The sequence below is a fragment of the Tympanuchus pallidicinctus genome, unplaced genomic scaffold (assembly GCF_026119805.1).
Source record: "Tympanuchus pallidicinctus isolate F22 unplaced genomic scaffold, pur_lepc_1.0 scaffold2, whole genome shotgun sequence".
NCBI lineage: Eukaryota > Metazoa > Chordata > Aves > Galliformes > Phasianidae > Tympanuchus > Tympanuchus pallidicinctus.
Genome location: NW_026294721.1, coordinates 11032761 through 11053027, shown reverse-complemented (window position 1 = coordinate 11053027; position 20267 = coordinate 11032761). Strand labels below are relative to the sequence as shown.

The 20267-nt window shown below is 40.2% G+C and overlaps 1 protein-coding gene across 9 annotated transcripts in view; it reads right to left on the bottom strand.

Moving 5' to 3' along the window:
• The window catches only part of PPP2R2C (protein phosphatase 2 regulatory subunit Bgamma), a 169986-nt gene that overhangs the window by 6523 nt on the left and 143196 nt on the right, over positions 1-20267 (bottom strand). For all 9 annotated transcript variants that reach the window (XM_052681809.1, XM_052681814.1, XM_052681818.1 and 6 more), the window contains 3 exons: positions 19113-19277; positions 6441-6610; positions 2452-2543 (listed from right to left, as the gene is read on the bottom strand). In XM_052681809.1, coding sequence (XP_052537769.1) covers positions 2452-2543; positions 6441-6610; positions 19113-19277 — 427 coding nt within the window. The remainder of the gene's footprint in view (positions 1-2451; positions 2544-6440; positions 6611-19112; positions 19278-20267) is intronic.

Here is a 20267-nt window from a genome sequence, read left to right as displayed (position 1 = left end):
AAAAACTATTTTATCCCAAGTAATAAGCATGCTTTCATTTTTAAATGAACAAGCTTTTCACTTTATCTTGTCACCGTAAACTCTGCAAAGGATAGAAGTAACATGTTTAGAACTGCAATTATTACTGCTATGAATATGATTTAATGCCATAAACATTATATTATAGCATCTCTTAGGAATACCACAGTTAGTAAGCATTGCTTACCTTTAGCAGAAAGGCTTTGTTGAAAAACATACACCAAAGGATCAAAGTAAGTGACTTAACTATTCAAATGAACTGCTCTCTAATAGCTGCTGGTACCCAAATGTAATGTAAATTATGATCCACCAAAGCCAAAATGATCTTGTAGTATGTAGCAAAATGATAAAATGTTTGTTGTGCACAGAAGCAAGGAGCTCAGAAGACTGAATATGAATTTCATCATCTCAAAAGATGAGCATCAGCACTGGTATATTTGACTCTTAAAAGAAACAACTAAACTAGAGCAGACCCTTATCTTCTGTCAAACGTTCCAGCCACTCTACAGAATGCCTCCTTACACTAAAGAGCAGCATATTGTGCTTAGTGACAGATCTGGTAATTGTGCAAGGCTAACAACCCCCTGATGTTTGGGCAGTACAACAAATTAAGCCCTCACAGTGCAAGGCTTCCACTTAATAATTACTTACTGCGCTGATCTTTCTGATCTGTCAGGTAGGAGCTAAAATATTACACTCATTTTACATCCTGCTATTAAATAAAACTTGTGTTATTAGCAGGCAGCCATTCAGACAGTGGTCTTGCTTCATCAGCGTGGATGGCAGCACTTCATGCGATGAAGGCAGAAGGACTCTGAGCCACGTGGCTGCCCATCCTGCACAACATACTGGGAACTCCCTCTGAGGATAGGCAAAATGGTCTGAAAGGACCTGAATGGCCTGAATGTTTGTTCAGGTTTCAGAATATCTGAATTATTTGATTTGTCCCTGTTCATTGCAGGGCAGCTGGACTAGATTACCCTTAAAGGTCCCTTCCAACTCAACTGATTCTGTGTTTCTATTCTATGATTGTGTGATTCTTCATATCAGATTTAGACAGCGGTCAGCACCACTGAAAGGCTTTTACTTTGGTATTTCCAGTAGAACCAAACTACCAGGCAGGACCAAGCAGCACTCAGAATCTCTGGAGTCAACCCATTCTCTCATGCATGATGTTGGGAGGTCAGAGAGAAGCTCCAAAACCAGGCTCTTCCCCTCATATTTTTGTGGGTTGTTCCCACTTTCTGACCACACTGAAAACAACTGCTGGTATCCCAAGTGCAATGATAATCTAGGAAGCATGTTGTCCAGGGTGGTCCATCTACATCTTTTTAAATGGCCTGCAGTTTGTATCATGGAGTACACTCAACACTGAGTTAATCCTGGTGAGCAAATATTACCGAGGCATGCATCCCTGCTCCCTGTGACATGAGATGGACTGCTTTCCCCAAAGGTGAGGCTAAGTGAGCTGAAGGCACAGCTCCAAGCTCTCTGAGCATGCTAAACTGACTGGCAGCACTTGCCTTTTGGCTCCCAGCTGTACTGAGCCAACGAGTCACTGTGTGCCATGCAAACCTGGCTTGTGCCCCCTCTCTCATGCATTCTACAGTCTGCTAATCCCTTCCATGGAGTATGAATGTCCCCATGAGTTGTTTTCAATTGGCAAAATGGAATTTCGCGCTTTCTTCCAGCTAAAATCCTCACCTTACTTTATACTCCTGGATTCACTCATTTTTATCATCCCTGTCCTCTAGGCTGCCTAGTTCTTATAATGCAACATCCCCACTGCCCAAAGTACCACCACTATCTGCGAGCAATAAGGTACTGCTGAATTCCACCCTCCCTCTCTCTCCTTCTCATTTGTGTCAGTATCTCTTGTGAAAAGATTTAACAAGATGCTGTAATCAAGATACACACAGGACCCACTCCCTGCATTCATAAAACCGAGGAGCACATAAGGTATAAGCTGCAGAAGAATCAGTGTGAAGGTGGCAGCAGTTTGCAGAGAATCAGTGGTCTGTCTCTGCTTTTTCTCTCTCCCCATTTTCAATAAGTGGACTGGATTTTGGAAAGAGCTCATGTAAACGCAGGATCACACGTAAGCTTCCTCAGTACGCTGCTGAGACTGTGTGCATCACCTGCATTCTTTTCAATTCTTGTACCTACCTTTTTAGGCAAAAAAAAAAAAAGAATTTGTTTTCCCATAAGGCATGAGCCAAGATTAAAAATATATATATGCATCATGTCCATGGATGCTGGAGACAAAGCTACACCAATAACCACGTGCCTCCTATCAGCCTGAGCGCAACCATGCAGAGATAGAAATTTATATGGAAAATAACCATACGTAATGCCTTACTTTTCGAGTGGTCCATCCTATGGAGGGTGCTCTTTTGCTAAATGAAGGCAATGGTGGACATAAGGATGGATTACCTGTCTGATCCATTCCACGCACATTCAAACTTGTCAAAGATGCAGTCGTTTTCATAGAGGGAACACAACTTGCTCCTAAGGTAATCGTGGACCTGTTTTGTAGAAAACAGCAGCTGTGATCCATGAAACAACACAACCAACTCCAAAGCCAGCCCCCTACTCCCTGCTTTATCTCTCGCAGTCACTTGCAAATTATGCTGCACAGATTGGTGACTCTGCAGAAGATACTGTGTTTAAAGAAGCTATCCACGCCTTCCCACAACCCAATTAACCAGGTGCTGCAGAATTATTGCTGCAGGAAGGCATGAAGCATACCTTCCTCAGCAGGCTGCAAACCACCCCTCCACAACACACTTGTTTCTCGCTTGGCTGATTTTCTCAATGCCAGCCTAATTCCCAAAGATGTTTCACCACCTGATGCCCTAGATGTGCTAATTAACGTGCACGAAATCTAATTTAAATTGTAACAAATATGTCACATTCCAAAATAAGTGGATTATCGCTTCTTGTGGCAGAAGGAACCTGGCTCCATTTAAAGAACCTGTCGCGTGTGGTAATACATACATTTGGGTAAGGTATTTCAGAAGCAAAATACAGCACTAGGCTGCAGTTCCATAGGCTGCGAATTAGAACACTAATTTAGCCCAAGGACATTTACTATTTGGCTGAGACTTAAAAACAACACTGTACATCCTCACATAAATACTTGAAAAGTGGGATTAACCAGGAGAAGACCTCTCCTCTGGGTTGAATAAGAATTCTCATAAAGAGACAGACCTCACGCAAACTGTTTCAGCCCTTTGCTGAATTTGATTAGTTTTCCTTCTGGATGATTGGTTTCCTTTTGCATGGAAATAATGAGCTAGAGAACCCCTGCCTAGGTGAATTTATGGATGCGCTCTCATTCCTGGTGTTTTCTTCTAGCAGTTGCAGAAACTGTAAAACAAAGCTGTGTGGAGGGCCTCCAGGGACACACAGCAACCCGACAGCACTGCTGAGCTCTGGCACAGGGGCACTGGCTTTGTGGGTCCATACAAACTGCTCTGTTCCTGGCCATCTGAATAAGGGTCTGCTGACTGCTATTCTTCCTGCACACCCCCAGCACCCTCCTCTGCCCTGAAGAGCATTTACCTCATAGGTCAGAATATTCGGAACTGATGCAGTTTATTGCACCCTTTGTAATTAAATCCTTCCACTTTCTCTTTACTTAGAGCCTTTTTGTGCTACCACCATCATTTACAGAACTGGAGCTCTTTCCATTACCACGTTTGTGAGCTCCCAGTACGTGGAAGAAACACAAAGGTTAAGGCAGGTAAAGAAAGCAGATGATATTTGCCTGCTGACTGCCATTTCTAGGCCTCCTTAGTTCCCACTTCCAGCAGCCATCTGTCATGACCACTGTAATGCACACACCCTCTGCAATGCGTGTCCGACTCCACAGCTCAGAGCTGTGCCTTTCATCAGCTCTGCCAAGAAGCATTTTGCATATTCTCTCTCGGTTGTCTTGCTGATTTCCTCAAGGTCTCAGCCCCTTTTTCTTGGCTGACTCCCAAATGGCCTGGGACAGCAGACTGCTCTTCCTGTTGGCCCTTTGGTCACCACATTTGACCACATTCAGACCCTCAGAGACTAGGAAAATCCAACAGAAAGCACTTAACTTTCACCTTGCATTCATGCTCATCTGCCACAACAGACTGGGGGTAAAATCAGATTTGCTTCATCTGTGCACATTGTTCTTTCCACATCCCAATCCCAATCAAATTCATTACTAACCCCAGGCATTCTCCCTTCCTTCACTGTGCTGTTCTAGGTCAGACCTTCATGGAATTATCAAGTCATTTTCTGCTATGGAATTACACAGCAATACGACTACGTGGGGAGCTATTTCACTGGGACCAACTATTAACAATCAAGAATTGTGCTTAAGTGACACATTAGTCCAAATCCCTACACAATAAACCCTGCCAAAAGCGGATCAAGCTATTATCAGCTCCAAACATATTCACCTCTGGTAGCTGCTGGTATGGTTCTGCTGGAATCATTCACCTGGGCAGCAGGAAAAGAGCGTCCTTTCAGGCAGGGATGCCTTGCAATGTTCAAGCACTGGCAACTCTATTGTATTGCTCTCTGTGCTGTCCAGGGCACCATACTCTGCCTATTTTTTTTTTCTTCTATGTGAAGCATAAACAGAAGACAACCATGTTTGAATCACTGTCAGCAGATAAAGTGTTTCTGCAACAGCTGCTTGATGCAATAGCAGTCTTTTGGCCACAGCACTGATAACAACTCTGCAGCTGAAAAAAGATCAGAGGTTGCTGAGAGCGGTTGGACTGTGTGAATCCTACACGGCCCTATGCTATGGGTTTCCTAAGGCCTCTGAGCTGTGGGTTCTCCTCATTGGGTTACAGCACCTGACACTGCATCTGCATGCTCTTCACAAAGCACTGAAAAAGAAAGGCAATCTCTGGATTGAAGTAATGCAGCCAGAAGACAGTTCTGTTCTCTTTGTTCTGACTGCAATACCTAGTACTGAGAAATTCACATTATAATCAATTTCCACATCTCAGCATGGAGAAATGTAACTTTTTAATTGGCCCCACTGTTGGGTGTCAGACTGATTTAAAGGTGGCCAGCTTGCTTCATAGCTAGCAACAGCAGGAAATAAAAGCAGATGTCAAAGCCAAGATGAACAGGTTGGCTTGACCAGCTATTCCTCTCTGGGGAGAAGGTTGCCTACTCCATTAGCATGAATGTAAAATAATATATTATCTAAGTTCCTAAAACCTGAGATACAATTCTTTTCTATAAAACACTGTCTCACTCTTACCCTCCCCACTCGATTTTTACAGCATATCAACTTTTCAAACACATTTAGCATTGCAAACACTGCCATTTTCAGAGCAAAACCAATTCTGTCATTTTAAAGATACACAGGCTCAGAGTTCCCAATGCTAACAGGAGATACAGCACAGGGTATCCACTGAAATGCAACGGGTGCACTGGAAAACATTGCCCACATTGTCTACTGAACACTTTCTAATAACCACCTCCAATACTACTGATGGTTGTTTTGACAAGACTCACCACCAAATTCTCCTTATATATTATGTTAAATATAATCTTCATAGTAGTTACTGTGAACTGCTGTGCCCCACTTGCCACTGGACACGAAGTTCCACAGTACTGCAGGACCATCTCTATGCATAAGCCACATGAAAGACATTTTCCCTTCTTTTCACATTCTTCTGTAGGTAGCTTAACAGCTTTTTCTCACTGCATGTTTGTTACAGGCATTTTCTGTGTCCCAGACACATTGTCCCTTTTGAAGGCAGAGTCACAAGCTCAGACTTCCACTGCCAACTAGAACAGATGTCAGAGCACAAACGCAGCACTGGCTGCAGCCACTGGCATTTTGTCTGGATAATATCACAATGAATTCAGGCAACCAGATGTGTCTGTCTGGCATTCACGAAGTGCTGTGTCAGTGGTAATGTCAGGGTTTAACAACGATCTCTTTTAGAACTAGGCACGAGGGAGAAATGTATAGTGAAGTTTTGAAAAAAGTTCTGAAATGATAAAGGTGTAAACTCTCAGCAGTCCCAGAGGGAGCAGAACGCTAATCAATTCACAACATCCTTTCCTCACTTGCTTTCAAATGTTAATAGTAGAATACATCAACTGAAAATGGATGCCAAAGTGAAGAGATGATTTCCCTTGCTGGAAGCATTGTTTCTCTTTCAAGAGCCCATTCCACACTGTTATCCCGATTCCCTAGGAGTTGCACATCTTTCTTTACTACTGCTGAAATTGTCCTTTTGCAACTGCAAGGATTCCAGTATCAGCACTTCAATCACAATGGTTAACAACTCTTAACTTGCAGTTACTCAAAGCAAGCAGGAAAAGCTTAAGAAAACCTACGGTTTTTTAACAGAGAAATGTTTTTCTATCATTGCATTTCAGTGAAGAGGTGGTCAGTAGGAGACACCTACCTGGTACGTTTCTACAGGCTTTGTTTCCATGTTCAGATCCCAAACCTTGACAGTGAGGTAATCTCTTGTTAGCATGTATCTACCGCTGTGACTGAATTTGACATCTGACACTGAAGAGATAATTTCTGAAAAAAATGATCTATTACTGGGGTCTTCTGGTTCTTCATAAACTGTTTAAAGAAAAAGAAGCAAGGGAGAGATCAGAATTCTACAGAAGAAACACTTTGTTACACAACCTGTACTGTGTATTTCTTGTGAAAGAAGGTAATCCATTACACAGAAGCACACAAAATAGAATTAATTCTATGCCCAGCACCTTTATCCTTTCTCTTTCATCTTTCTATGAAGATTATCTTATCTTCATATAAAAATACAAACATAAGCTTCAAATTTACAGTAATTAACCTTATCACTGTGGTCCCAAAGCATCTCTTTGGGAAACTACATAAAATACAGCATGCAGTTGACTACAGCTACAGAACAGCAAGGCTGCTCACCCGTGGGCATCCATCCTGGGGTTCCCACATCCTGTTTTCTTGAACGTAACAAAAAATGCAGTTGTTGCTGTCACACAGGAGGTGTACAAGGGCCATGACACCCCTGTTGGTTGTCTACAATAATGATATTGATGACTCATGTTGAATTGCCATTATTGAAACAACTCTTTTTTGTGAACCTCACCTCGTTTGTTACAAGCCCATTATACTAACCAAGATCTCTTCATCCTTCCCCAAAAATCCCTCACAAATTCTAGCCCTGCCAGACCTCGGAACCGAGGAGACCAGGTGGTGCTGGTGTCAGGTCCTATAGCTGGACACAGATGGCTGAAGAGAACATAAAGGCATAAGTCAACTCCTACAGGAGCTCTGGGCCATTCCATGGCCTTTCTACAGAACTCTGTAGCCCTGTGATTCAAATGACCTCACGTGGTGAAGTTCAGCAGGAAGTCAAAATTTCAGTCCTTCAGTTACCAGTAAAATCCTAGAATTACGAAGGTTGGAAAAGACCTCTAAGATCATCCAATCCTCCAACTGTTCACCTATCACCAATGTTTCTTGCTAACCATGAAATCATGTCCTTCACTACAACATCTACATGTTTCTTTAACACCTCCAAGGCCAGAACCATGCTGTGAGTCAGTATGGTTCTGGCAGCTATGTCTAGAATATTCTTTGAAAACTGGCAATTTGGTGAGCCTGACTTCCAAGTTACAAAAGCAGGTGAAGAAAAGCCATTTCACAGAATCACAGCATCCTTAACATTGGAAAAGATCTCCAAGTTCATCAAATCCAACCATCAACCCAACACCACCATGCCGTCTAAGATGAGATGTGCTGAAAGTAGAACAACTTTTTGCTGTCAGTCAAAACAGACTTTTTTGTGCAGTCCATTGGGATGTTTTTTTTTCTCAGTTCATTTATCTATAGCTATGATTCAGCCTGTTGAAAGCAACAGGGTTACACTTTCCATCAGGTGAAATAATCAGTTAAGGGTGAGTATGTGGGCGATGGATGAGGGGGTAATGCAAAAAAATGATGGGTAATTTTCTTTGGGGGTGTGCAGCAGAATGCAGCCAGGCATGCACATGGGAATAAGGTCTATATTTGTACATGTACAACACTTCTAAATGGCTCTGAACTATTTCAAAAGAGGGGGAAAAACTTTTCAGACAGACTGTAAACGAGCAACTTTAAATAGCTCTTTAAAAATTTGCCTAGACATTCTGCAAAGTAGGTATTTTGTAATTATCCTGTCAGATTTTCAATAGAATTCTGACGAGCACGAAGCAATTATCATTTCTCGTGCCTCTTGCCTTTAATCTGTCCAAACTACGTACTCGGTTGGCAAGAATTTCATCCTCCTAATTATGATGTGAAGTTGCTATTAAAACCAGAAAAGAAAAAGAAAACCTAACTGAACTACACCTTCATTTAGAGCTTAGATGTGTTTTCTCAGTTCTATGTGTCTCATCCAACTGCCAGTGATTAGAAGAGAAGTAATATTTGTACCTGGATGCTCTGTGTTTTGTTAATTAATGATATTAAGCCATTTCATCCCTTATCTGCACTGTTTATTGCTTTTCTAGCCTCACCACAGTTAATATTAGAATGACTTAGATTAATTAAGCTGCACCAACTACTGCAGGCATAAAAGCCCAATATCACTGCAGGAAGAAAGGCAGCAATTCTATGAGCAGAATTTCTTTGCAGGTATGCCCTACAGTAGCATAACTAAAGGAGGAGAATTGTTAAAGGAAATCAGGAGAAACTCGGTGTTACAAAGGAAGTGCAGCAACTACAGCATGCCTAACAACAGAACAGGGCACTGAGTGGCCTCGGGAAATGAAGGTGAGACAGAGCACTTATGGTTCAGCTATCTGTGGTTTAGCATCAATGCAAGGGAACATGCACACTGCAAAAAGGCACACTGTCAGAATGGCTAATAAAGCTAGGCAATTGGAGGTAGAACAGTAATGAAGGCCATGTGCCTGGTATGTTAATTCAGGCAAGCAACACAGATCTCGCTGGACTAGAATTTGGATTCTGAACTTTACTGAGATTTGATTGCAAAGTCTACTACACCCCCCAATTGATTTCTTGATTAATTTCTAGGGCAGACACCATTCCTGCAATCTGCAGTCCCTTTCTGCCAGGCTTCCTGCTCCCAACTTGAAAACCAGGGTAGCTTTGCACAGAATTCCACACTTTGGGCAGAAGGATGGGCTGGGAGAGGAATACTTGCCAGAGCAATGTTTTCCTGAATTCTGAAGAAAGCCCGAGGCATAAAAATATGTTCTTTCTCAAAAGGAGCTGCCATCTGGTGAAAAGCTCTCATCTCATTTAAAAAACGATGATTGTTACTGTGCCTTGGACTTCTATGACCTAATGTAGACTATCGGTGGTTGTGAAAGGCACTGCCAAAGCGTGCACTTGCTGTGCAGAAATATATGCAGATATCTACAGTTTTATCACAGGAAAGTGATCAATCACACAGCATCAGTGCACACACCACTGAAGAATGGCAAGCAGACTGTAACTAAGTGATATTTTAGGAGTCAACCAGCTATGAAACCCTAGCAATAGACAAAATATAACGTCAGCCTCAGAAAAAGGCTCATGGCCTCAGAAAAGATTTTTCTCTTTTTGTTGGTCCCATTTCCAAAAGTTCACATTTTTGATGCAGTCACCAATACCACTGAAAATTACTATTTTGTTTGCAGTCCTGAGCTTTAGTCACCACAGGGTCTACATTCTGGCACATGTTGTATGGTAACTGTTGAGTCACAGCCTGAACCACTGATTGAGCACCTGGGGAAAGGACCTGGTGAGCCTTGAGAGCACAGGCAAAGGCAATTCAGCTGTGTGACTTGAAGGGCTGCAGACTGGCTGCACCTCTCTTAGACCTCGTTTAAGTGCTGACTGCCACTGGGGAAATGTCTCTGGTTGGAGATCCATCTCTTGTGGGGTTTTTCCTGTGAGCCTAGATCTTCAGAGATAGGTAAGTACCTTTACTTCTCCTTTGAAATACTATCCTATCCATGCTAGTCCTTTTGCTGTTATACTCCTGTATCACCCATCCACTACATGATTGTAACGTGAATTTTAAAAAACAATAATGCTAAAGATGGCTTATAGGGTAGGTGCAGCATCACAGCCCAAAACAGCACACACGATCCTGTATTCCTCCCCAGATCATCACAAGGAATACAGGTGATCCTTTATGCTGTATTAATTATATTAAAGGCTAATGCCTCGGCAAAATTTTCAGAACTCCTCTCACATCCCTTTTCCTCTTGCCTTCACTCCTACCCAGATGAAACAGAAGCATGAGCTCTTCACAGCACGGCTGCAAGAGAGATAGTTCCCAAATTCAAATGTGAATAATGTCTTTCAAAGCACAAAGAATAAGAGATCTATTAAAGGGAAAGCAATAACAGTATCTGAGATAATATGGGGCAAGGGATTAAGAAAGCTATCTATTTGATATGATGAAAGTTTATCTGGAGGTACTTTGTATTTTCTACAGGAATTCATAAATGTATAAGGGCTTGATGGCATAAAAGAAAAGCCAACTATAATCAGTTAAACAAATCTTTCATTGCTTTTGAAGGGGAGAAATGTAGAGTATAAGCTTTGGGAAAATGTTGTTATTGTGGCCTGAGCACTTGATGATAACTGCAGAGGTTTACTGTGAAGTATCAGTAAACAAAACAAAGAGAGAAAGAGAGCTGGCAAGGGGAAGGCTCTGATAATACTGTGTACTCCTTGAAGCATGAAAACAGGAACCTTGAAGATGTTTGTTACTACCAAAAACCAAAAGCACAACTGTAGACAAAAATAACTTTTTGCTATTACAGAGCCAAACAGATTTAAAAAGAAAACCAAAGATGAATCATGCCTACATGTATTTCAGAACACATGATTAGCTGAAAAGAAAACAATAACACCTAAGGATGATGCCTTAGCAGCTTCACAGAGTTGGTAAGAAATTTCATAGGACAAAAATTATAACCAGTCTTATAAAATATAACATAGAACAAAGGTTCTCTTCCAGCTATGTTCTATTTAAGGGCAAAAACCTTCCTGAGATTCTTCCTAGAGAATACTGTTAAAAGTTTGTATTCTGCCCTGAGAACATCTATTTGTACAAAAAAAAGGATGAAAAAGTGAAACTGGACTACTGACTACTCACTGCTTCTCCTGTTTAAAAACAAACAAACAAACAAAAACCTGCCATAGATATTGAAATAATAGGTGTCTGTAGTTTTCACACGTACAGTCGATGGCACTCGAAGGATCCGGCATTACGTAGGCTGTAGTACCTGGAAATCCTGCACCGTGAGCTCCCAGCTCCCTGCCTCCTTTCAAAGACAGTTAACAGATGTTCAACATTCTCCAGCTCCTGCTCAAGGGTCACGACTACGGACTGGTGAAGACAGTTTAGGGGAACTCCAGAAAAAAAGGAGGGCAACTATTACTTTTCAGAAAGGGTGGTCAGGCACTGGAATGGACTGCCCAGGGAGGTGGTGGAATCACCGACCCTGGGGGTGTTCAAGGAAAGGCTGGATGTTGTGTTGAGGGACATGGTTTAGTAGGAGCTATTGGGAATAGGTGAACGGTTGGACTGGATGATCTTTTAGGTCTTTTCCAACCTTGGTGATTCTATGATTCTATGATTCTATAACTGATGAGTAGGGAGGGGACTGCAGAGACCAGAGCCAGGAAAGATGCTGGAACAACAAAGGGAATCATTTGCTTTGTCCTGCCACGAACGTAGACTGCAGCTAGGCTGAATTAAGGGCTTCTTGCAGATAACCTCCAGGTTACACACAAACACTCACAATAGGTGTTTTTCAACTGGATGCATACGAACTGGCAGTGGGTCAGGTATTCTCTCAGCGGGCTTCAAGCCACACCAGCACAGAAAACAGATGCAGTCCCAGGCCGAACAATTTCTCACCTAAATTCTCTCTTTCAGTCAGATCCCAAATGGAAATGGCTGCAACATCTAATAGAAGTGTGCTGAAAATGGTAATGAGAACGGAGAAATCTTGCCCTTCTGAACAGCGCAGCCAGGCAGCTTACCAGAGAGTCAAGAGCCAAGATGCTCTCTTCAGAGCTGATAAACAAGAATTTTTAAACATCCTTTTTTTTTTTTTTCCTGGACTACATGGTTATATTAATGAAAACTTTCTTATAAAATATGACTCTAAGCTCTTACTACTGACTGACACACACTAATAAATTTAGATGACGAATTAGCACGGATTCCCAGGAAAGCTGTGATCTGCCCCAAAACTAAGCTAAATGTCAAAGTTACATAAAAGTATGAACACTTTTTTGTAAACTATTTTCCACCACAGAAAACATGAAACCAACATTTTTCTGTGTGTGTGTGTGCCATTTAGATTCAATTTGCTCACAGCTTGAGTTACGCTTAGTTCTGGTCTTATCTCTAAACTGGGAAAGGACCAAAGACACAAAAACAGGCAACAGCAATCACCAAAAGCATCAAATGAGCACAGAACAGCTAAATAGAATGGGAATCCTCAGTCTAGGCTGCTTTGAGTGGTCTGTAATTTTGAGTGGCACAGGATGGATGGATAGGGAAGGACAGGTACCCTTGTATATGTCTGTTCCAATCATCAAGCAGGGGTCAGCAAGGGGAACTAGGAAAGGGTAAGTACAGAACAGGTGGGAGCAGATATTTCTCCACACTACGCCTCATTAAGTTCAGGAGATTTCACTGACAGATATTGGGAATGGTAAAAAATTATATACAGGCTCAAAAATAAATGCACAACTGTGAAATGCTCGTAAATTCACTCTTGCTAGTGTCCCTGAACCTCAAGTTTTCAACAGTAAACTACAAAGGGTAAAGATTATACATTTGCTCCATTCTTACATTTTCTGTTTCAGAGCTGGCAAGACCTCTGGTAGTCATTAATATGCAGTTTTAAATCCACTTCAGGATTTCATACTAAAATGTTCCTGAGTTCATTACAAGCAAACTAAAATCAGCTGCAGTGCTCCATCCATGGTATCTTCATGCCTTTTTAGTTTCACTGCTTATGATGATAGTTTGATTTACCATTATTATTTATCTTTCACCACCTCTGAATGTCTTACTCTATGCTGTTCAGACAACCCACCTGTGCATCTGGCATCTGTCAGGATGGTGAGCAATTCCTTGCGTATTGTTATATACATATATAACAAGAATATACATACAAAGAGAAGGATTATGACATACACGTCGTAATATTCCTTTTCTTTTTCTGTATCTTAGTAAACAGTTTTATCCCAATCCACGCATTCCACTTTGTGGGTTCTTTTTTTCAATTCTCTCCCCATCCCACTGGGAAGGGGGTAGTTAGCAAACGACCATGTGGTGCAGAGCCACCTGCCAGGTTAAACCACAACGGTCAGTCGTTCTGCATTACTCGTCCTCTTTCAAACAAACAAAAAGAAGAAAAAAAAAAAGCTTCTTTTTAAATTTGATATTCTTTTTCTTTTTATAAAATTCAGAAGGCAGCTTCACACCCTTTTCATCATTTTCCTTCTCTGAGCAAGGGTAAGTTTCAGGTGCCACCCCCACACCTCAAGACTGAAATTCCACCTACCGCAGAGCATTCCTTTATCCAGTGACCTGTTATTAAAACTGGGCTCCTCATCAATACCTCTAGAGAATCTGACTTTTAGAAGTGGAGCCTCAAATCAATATTTAAGAATCTGTTTTACCATCTGTGGCGAGTTGCTGCAGCTTGTCACAAACCACAAGGGATGGTGCATTAGTGCTGAAAGGCAAAGCCAGATCAATAGCTAAGGATCAGTGGGTGGGAGCTTCACTATGGAGCTGCTTACATTGATGTAACTTTGCCAGTGAGTTTGTTAATAAAGAGAAATGGTGCTAAAAGAGCAAGGAATTGAAAAAAAACGCGAAGCTAATCTGGAGGAACAATCATCTTTAAAGCTCAGTCTCACAAAGACTTGCTTGCTTGCTTAATGCTGTGTGTTGCGAGCAATGCCGTGGAAGGTAATGGAACATGAAACTACTCCTGTACAGCCAAATTCATGCATAAGTCTTTCCAATCTTGATGTACAAGGTGAGCAATAAGTGATTTTTTTTTTCCCCAGTGAAACAGGATCTTGAAAAAATAATGCTGATTTCAAGAGATATTGAAAAGCAGTATTTGTTGCTATTAAAAAATCAAGCAAACAAGACAGGAATTTTAATAGTCTGAATAATTAAAAGAATCTTACAGCAATTATTTGCTTTATCTGTGTGTTGAGTTGAGTGAGTTGAGGGAGAGGGGTTAATGAAACCTCTTCAATCATAAATCATTCACCACTGCTTCAGGCTTTTCTTTCTTCCTACTGTTTGATAGCTAGAAGTACATAAATCAGTCTTTTTCTTACTCTGATTTAATTTTAACATATCTTGCATAACTGGAGGAAACACTATACAGACATAATTGTATTTCTGCAGAAGCATTTCCTCATCTTCACTACCATATTTTGAATGTCTTTATTATACTTCCATATAAACTGAGCAGAATGGAAGCTCTGGAGCCCATGCTAAAGGCAATCTTCTACTACATTTCAACAAGAGTCCTGCACAAGGAAAGATCCAATCCAGCACGTATTTACTATGTGTAAAATTAGAACACATCCTGAGTAGTAGTCATAATTACAAAATTATCAGCGTGGGATTAAATCATTAAGGAAACTCACATAAGATCCCTTCCTGTCATTCAAAACCTTGCAGATTTTGCCCAAATGGACATTACTTTGACAGCAGCTTCTCAGTGCACAAAGGGAGAATGCTGGCTGTCTCTCCCTCAGATGGTAATTTGACATGAAACCAGATGCAGAAATAAAAAGCGTTATTTCCAATGTAAAGCTCACATAAAAGAAAAACAAGTTGTCTCTTTTCCAGTCATACAATAAGCATCATTCATTTGAAAAGGTCAATATTAATTAGCAAATCCAGCAGGGATACTCTGTCACAGGCTTTTTTGTGCTTCTGGTTGTTCTCTGTTGCAAATGAAAGATAATCCATATTCAGTTAGAAGTCTGAAAGCTGCCTTGTCTCTGTAATTGCAATCTCCCTTAAAAGGTTAGTAAATATCATTCATTTAACTTTTTAAATTCAACACATTCAAATATATTCTCCCTGATTTCTGTTTTGGCAGCTTCCACAGTCCAGAATTCTGAAGTTTAAAATCAAGACAATCTCTAAAAAAAACATTGGATAACCAAACTCAGTCAACTGCCAAGCTGATAAAATAGTGTAATTTCTTCTAATGGAAGGGCTGGCACTTTCACTTCCAAATTTCAACTAAAAATGTGGTCAAGGGCTCTCATGGAAAGCAAAGGACACCACCGCATAATCTGGTCCCAAACCAAACCTGGAGTTCACTGTGCATTGCTCTGAAGACCACCTTACACATTTTAGACATCAATTAACTGTTATGGTTTTACAGCAGTAATGCTTTGCACTTTTCAGGAGGACTCCAGAGAAGATGACTGCTAGCACTGCCTGTCATCTGTAAATGATCCCCTACTTCAAATAAGGGGGAGGATGACCCCAAGTTTCTATTCTAGAGACCACTATGGAAATAGAGGCAATAAATCTGAAACTGAACCCCCTTTTTCTCTGAAATATTTTTTTTCTAAATTTTGCACATGGGTAATGGATAATTGGAAACAATTTTTTAGTCTACAAAGACATTAAGAAATGAACACTAAAAAAATGCTTAAAGCAACATATGACATTTAAGCAGATTACATCTTCTAAAGTATGCAATAACTCTTAAGATATTAAGGCTATTACACTGAATATCAATAAGAGTTATGCTCCAGTGACTTAAATTTCCATGCTGCATAAATATACAGTTTCCATTTTCCTCTTAACTCTGAGCTTAGTAATTCTGATAAACTCTTGAAAAATTTCTTTCATTTCTTTCCAGATTCACATGCTCAAGCTGTTTTCTCTCACTGGCTGCTTCAATGCATGATGTGCTGAAACAGCAGTATGTACCTACCTAGTCTACCAGCTGTTTGGAAGAATGTATCTCCCAGCACATTCATAAGGAATTCTGAACACAGCATTAGTGAGACAAAACAAGTTGGCAACTATTCATTAATCAAACAGTTGTGCCTTAAGTTGCTGCAAGAATTCTTCATTCAGGAGAATCATAATGCATCAATAGCCTCTAACTTGTCTTCTTTATTAACTGAATATTTTGTATCACAATTTCTGGAATTAGGGACAGGTTCCTCTGTTGCTTGGATGCTCCTAGCTGGTTGCTCTAACAATGAGGTTATTTCAGCTGTTAGCTCCCCTAGTTTTCCAGCTCTCACAGATTCCCTGCATACTGCCTTTATACACTGCACTGTCACACGTTGCCTGAATTACACCTCAAAAAAAAAACATCATTATCCCGTATTATTTAGATGAATATTTTAATATTGATATAAATATTGATCTTCTTCCATAATATTTAAATCATTTCCCCATTTCTTCATGCTGGAGTCTGACTTTCGTAATCATTTTAAATCTTTACCTGTAATCCCACAGATTGCAAAAACACTTTTTTCCTCTAATGTTCTAAATAAGAAGGGTTATGAGTCTTTTTTTATGCCCCTCTCCAGAAAATTTTGATGAACTATCTATCTCCTACTATTTGCCAAGTCTGACAATAAAATGAAGCAGTATTATGTATGTATCTCTCCTACAGTTGCAGATCGGGCTCTCCTGGATATCCATTTGTAATGGCCACATACGTTTTGCTTCTGACTGTTCACCCAGCATTGTATGATCTATTAAAGATGTGTTATAAGAAGCAGTTTCAGGTAGTCTATTAGAAAAATAGCATATTTTATCATACCTTATCGGTATCTCAAAGACCATTCAAAACTCAGCTACTGACCTGATATTCTTTCAATGCCTTATGGATGGATTTGGTAGTTTGAGACAGTTTTTCTGTGGGACAGAGATTCCCACTACAACTCATCATACAGATTGGCAGCTTGCTAATCAATCTCAGCCCAGGCACCAAAGATAAGCAGATACAGAAGTCTCTTCCATGTCAGAGCCATAAAACATTAATATGGAAAACCATGTAGCATCGCTGTCACTGATGCTGAATAGAGAGATTTCACCACTGAATTTAGCAAAACAGAAATCTTCAACAACAGTATAATTTATTAACATCCTGTGCCAGTGATTTCTACTACAGATATTAACTTTGACATTTATTTATATAGTATAACACAGTAATTACTTGTAGCATGCTCTAGACTTGCGGAAATGGAGGGGCCCTTCCTCCAAAAGCTGCAAGAGACACCAGCCTAACCATAGAGATTTGTATAACAAAAGGTCTTGGAAAAAAATAAAACCAGAAGTTCACAACATATCCTCAGCATCCAGGTATTTTTATAAGTAATATTGGGTCTTTTATCCCTAAAAATACATATGCTCACCACAATCTCAGAACAGCATCTGAAGTACAGGTTGTCATGAAATGAGACTGACTGAAGAAAGTAGAGTTGCATGGGAGAACACGAGAGTTTACAGTGACTCTAGTATAGCTATTTTGTTTGGAAAGTCATGCCAGTCGTGAGTACGAAAGGCATGAAGAGAAGTTGAGCTAGGAGAGTAAGATGTCAATCATGCATGTTACCATGTACAAAACAACAGTAAAGAGGAATCAGATGCAACAAGAATGTACTAGAGAGGTGATCATGCAAGCATTTGATCTCCCAGATTGTTTGATTCCAAAGATACATCCTTTCTGGTTGCTACAGTCTTTACATCATCAGTTTTGCATGCTTCTGAGATGTATACTGAAATCACTCCAATCAATAGGTTTTCTCCTTTTAATCCTTTGAAAGTTCTACTATTACCTTCTCAATTTTGTACTGTACATGCTCTACACACTTGGCTTCTCAATGAGCTTGACTTATTGCAGCAATGCTACATTAAATGGCTATTTTCTAACTCACAGATCTGGAAAATAGGGTTTAATCAAAGACCATTCGACCCTGAACTCCCTTCTGGCATAAAATGCCTTCTTTCATTGAGGGTTACTATATTCTTGTTTTAATAAGTTATGATTGGCACATGGCACTAAATTACAGGGGCAAGAAGGACGTATTAGTAGGGAGAAATGAAAGTATTATGGGACAGGATAACTCACAACAATGCAACAGGTCAGACTGTGCTTGCCTTTTACTTCATAGTAATGATTCCTCCTGCATGTATGAGGGCATAGAGCTAACGAACGTAAAACACTCAGCAACTTGTCCTGAAAGTTTATTCTCTTCAGTTGGAAATCACCACCTAAGAGGTTATGAGCACATGCAGTACTCCTTGCAGCCAAAAGGTCTTCCCCAAGACTCTTTACTGTTTTTTAATTTATTTCAGTTAAAAAAAAAATAACTGTGCTAAGTTATGCAGTGCTTAAGTCTCACTTAAATCTTCAAGTATTTTCTTTTCCCTGTCCTACTAATAAGGCCCACCTACCTCAAAAGGTTCAGATACAAACTGACTGATACAAAACCACTTACATGACCCCTGCACTAAGAAAGTTTCTCCCAGATTTCCTTCCCAATGACTGAACATTGCCAAAGACAGTGAAGACCTGATTCTGTGAGATAAAAGTGTTCTAGAAGTCCAGTCCTTAAGGTGCCTAATGCAAAATCACCACAGCTCATTAGGTTCTCAGCTCCTCACTGGAAACTACCACATGACACAATGCCTGCTGTTTTTCAGTCTTAGAAGATAAGGAATAAAAAGATTGATTGCATAAGGAAAAGCACCTGGGCTTGCCAGGATAGTGGTGGCATAGCCTATATTCTGTCTTACCAGCAAGACATTACAAACACACGTTTTCCTTCATCCCTTTGTTTGAGGACAGCTTCACGCTCTACTTGTTCTTAGGTAGGCTTCAAACACAAGTGGTTGTGAATTAGAGGCTACATCTCAAAGTCTTACACGCTATATAAAATCACATTAAGACATGACATCTTCTATGAGAACACAGTATGGTAGCTTTGGGTGGTTTTTGTTTCTAGGGGTTTTTATTTGAGTTGCCTGATTAATCACAAACTTGTTGAGGATGGAAGGGATCGACACAAAGTACAATAAACATAAGGAAGGACTTACGCTTGGAATGTTTGTCACAGAGGGCTGATGCTCTCATGTCACAGAGTCTCAGGGAGCCTTTGCTGCTGCTGTAGACAAAGAGATTGCAGTGATGGGGATGAAACTCAGAGGCTGTAATTACTTCTGTCAGGTCCTCCATATTGGCTGGCTTTATATCTACAATGTCTGAACGGAAGTTTCATTAAGGAAAATTGAGTTGTTTGCAGGTTATGACTCTTACAGCCTCCTTGAAGGAAGCATAGTGATCTAAACAACATCCATAAACTTAATACTCTTAGACAGAGATGTTCTAGACGGGGCATTTGTTTGCCTCATCCAGACAGAATCCAAAAACCACTACTGGATAACAGTTCTACAGCAGATGTCATGAGTAGTCAACATTTGTCCATGCTGTGTACATAGAGAAATCAAATAAATAGTATTTAAGATTTGGAATTCCCACCTTCATTAAACCAAGTGAGAGCAGGTAGCTAAATCTCCTGTATTTGACATTGACATTACTGCTGTACCCCAGATAACGCTGATGGATAGAGAACAATGTACAACTCAGACCTGCTCACTCCAGGAAAGGTTCACTGGGTTTTATAAACAGGCATCTGAATCTAAACAGTATGTGTGCCATAAGTTAAAAGCCTCAAACAACAAACATGTTTTTGCAAAGGCAAATGTGTACAAAACCAGAACTTAGCCAAACAATTTTGTGTACATATCTAATATTATCATTTAGTTTAAAAAAAAAAAAAAAAAAAAAAGTTTTGCAAAACGAAATTGAGCACAGTGTTGATTTTACTGCCCGGACTCTAATACTTGCAAAAGTATTAGAAATTTCATTCTTCTTTTCACATAAAAGATGCTCAATACTGAAATCAATATTAATTTCTGTAATCAAGAACAATACATCTGGATCATTTAAGTGGACATAAGCTGGAACAAAAGAAACAACAAAAATGTAGTTTCCCAAGCACAGATCTGTCAGTTGGAACACCAGATATTATCCACATCAAGTGCAACTCACTCGAGGCCTTCCCAATATGTATCCACCCATACATGCTACCTACTTTGGGGAGTAACCATGCAAGCATTTATTTTGAAAAGGCCAGCCTGTGGAAGATTGCTGATAAAGAATGAAAGAGTCTCATGAGAAAGCTCTAAGAA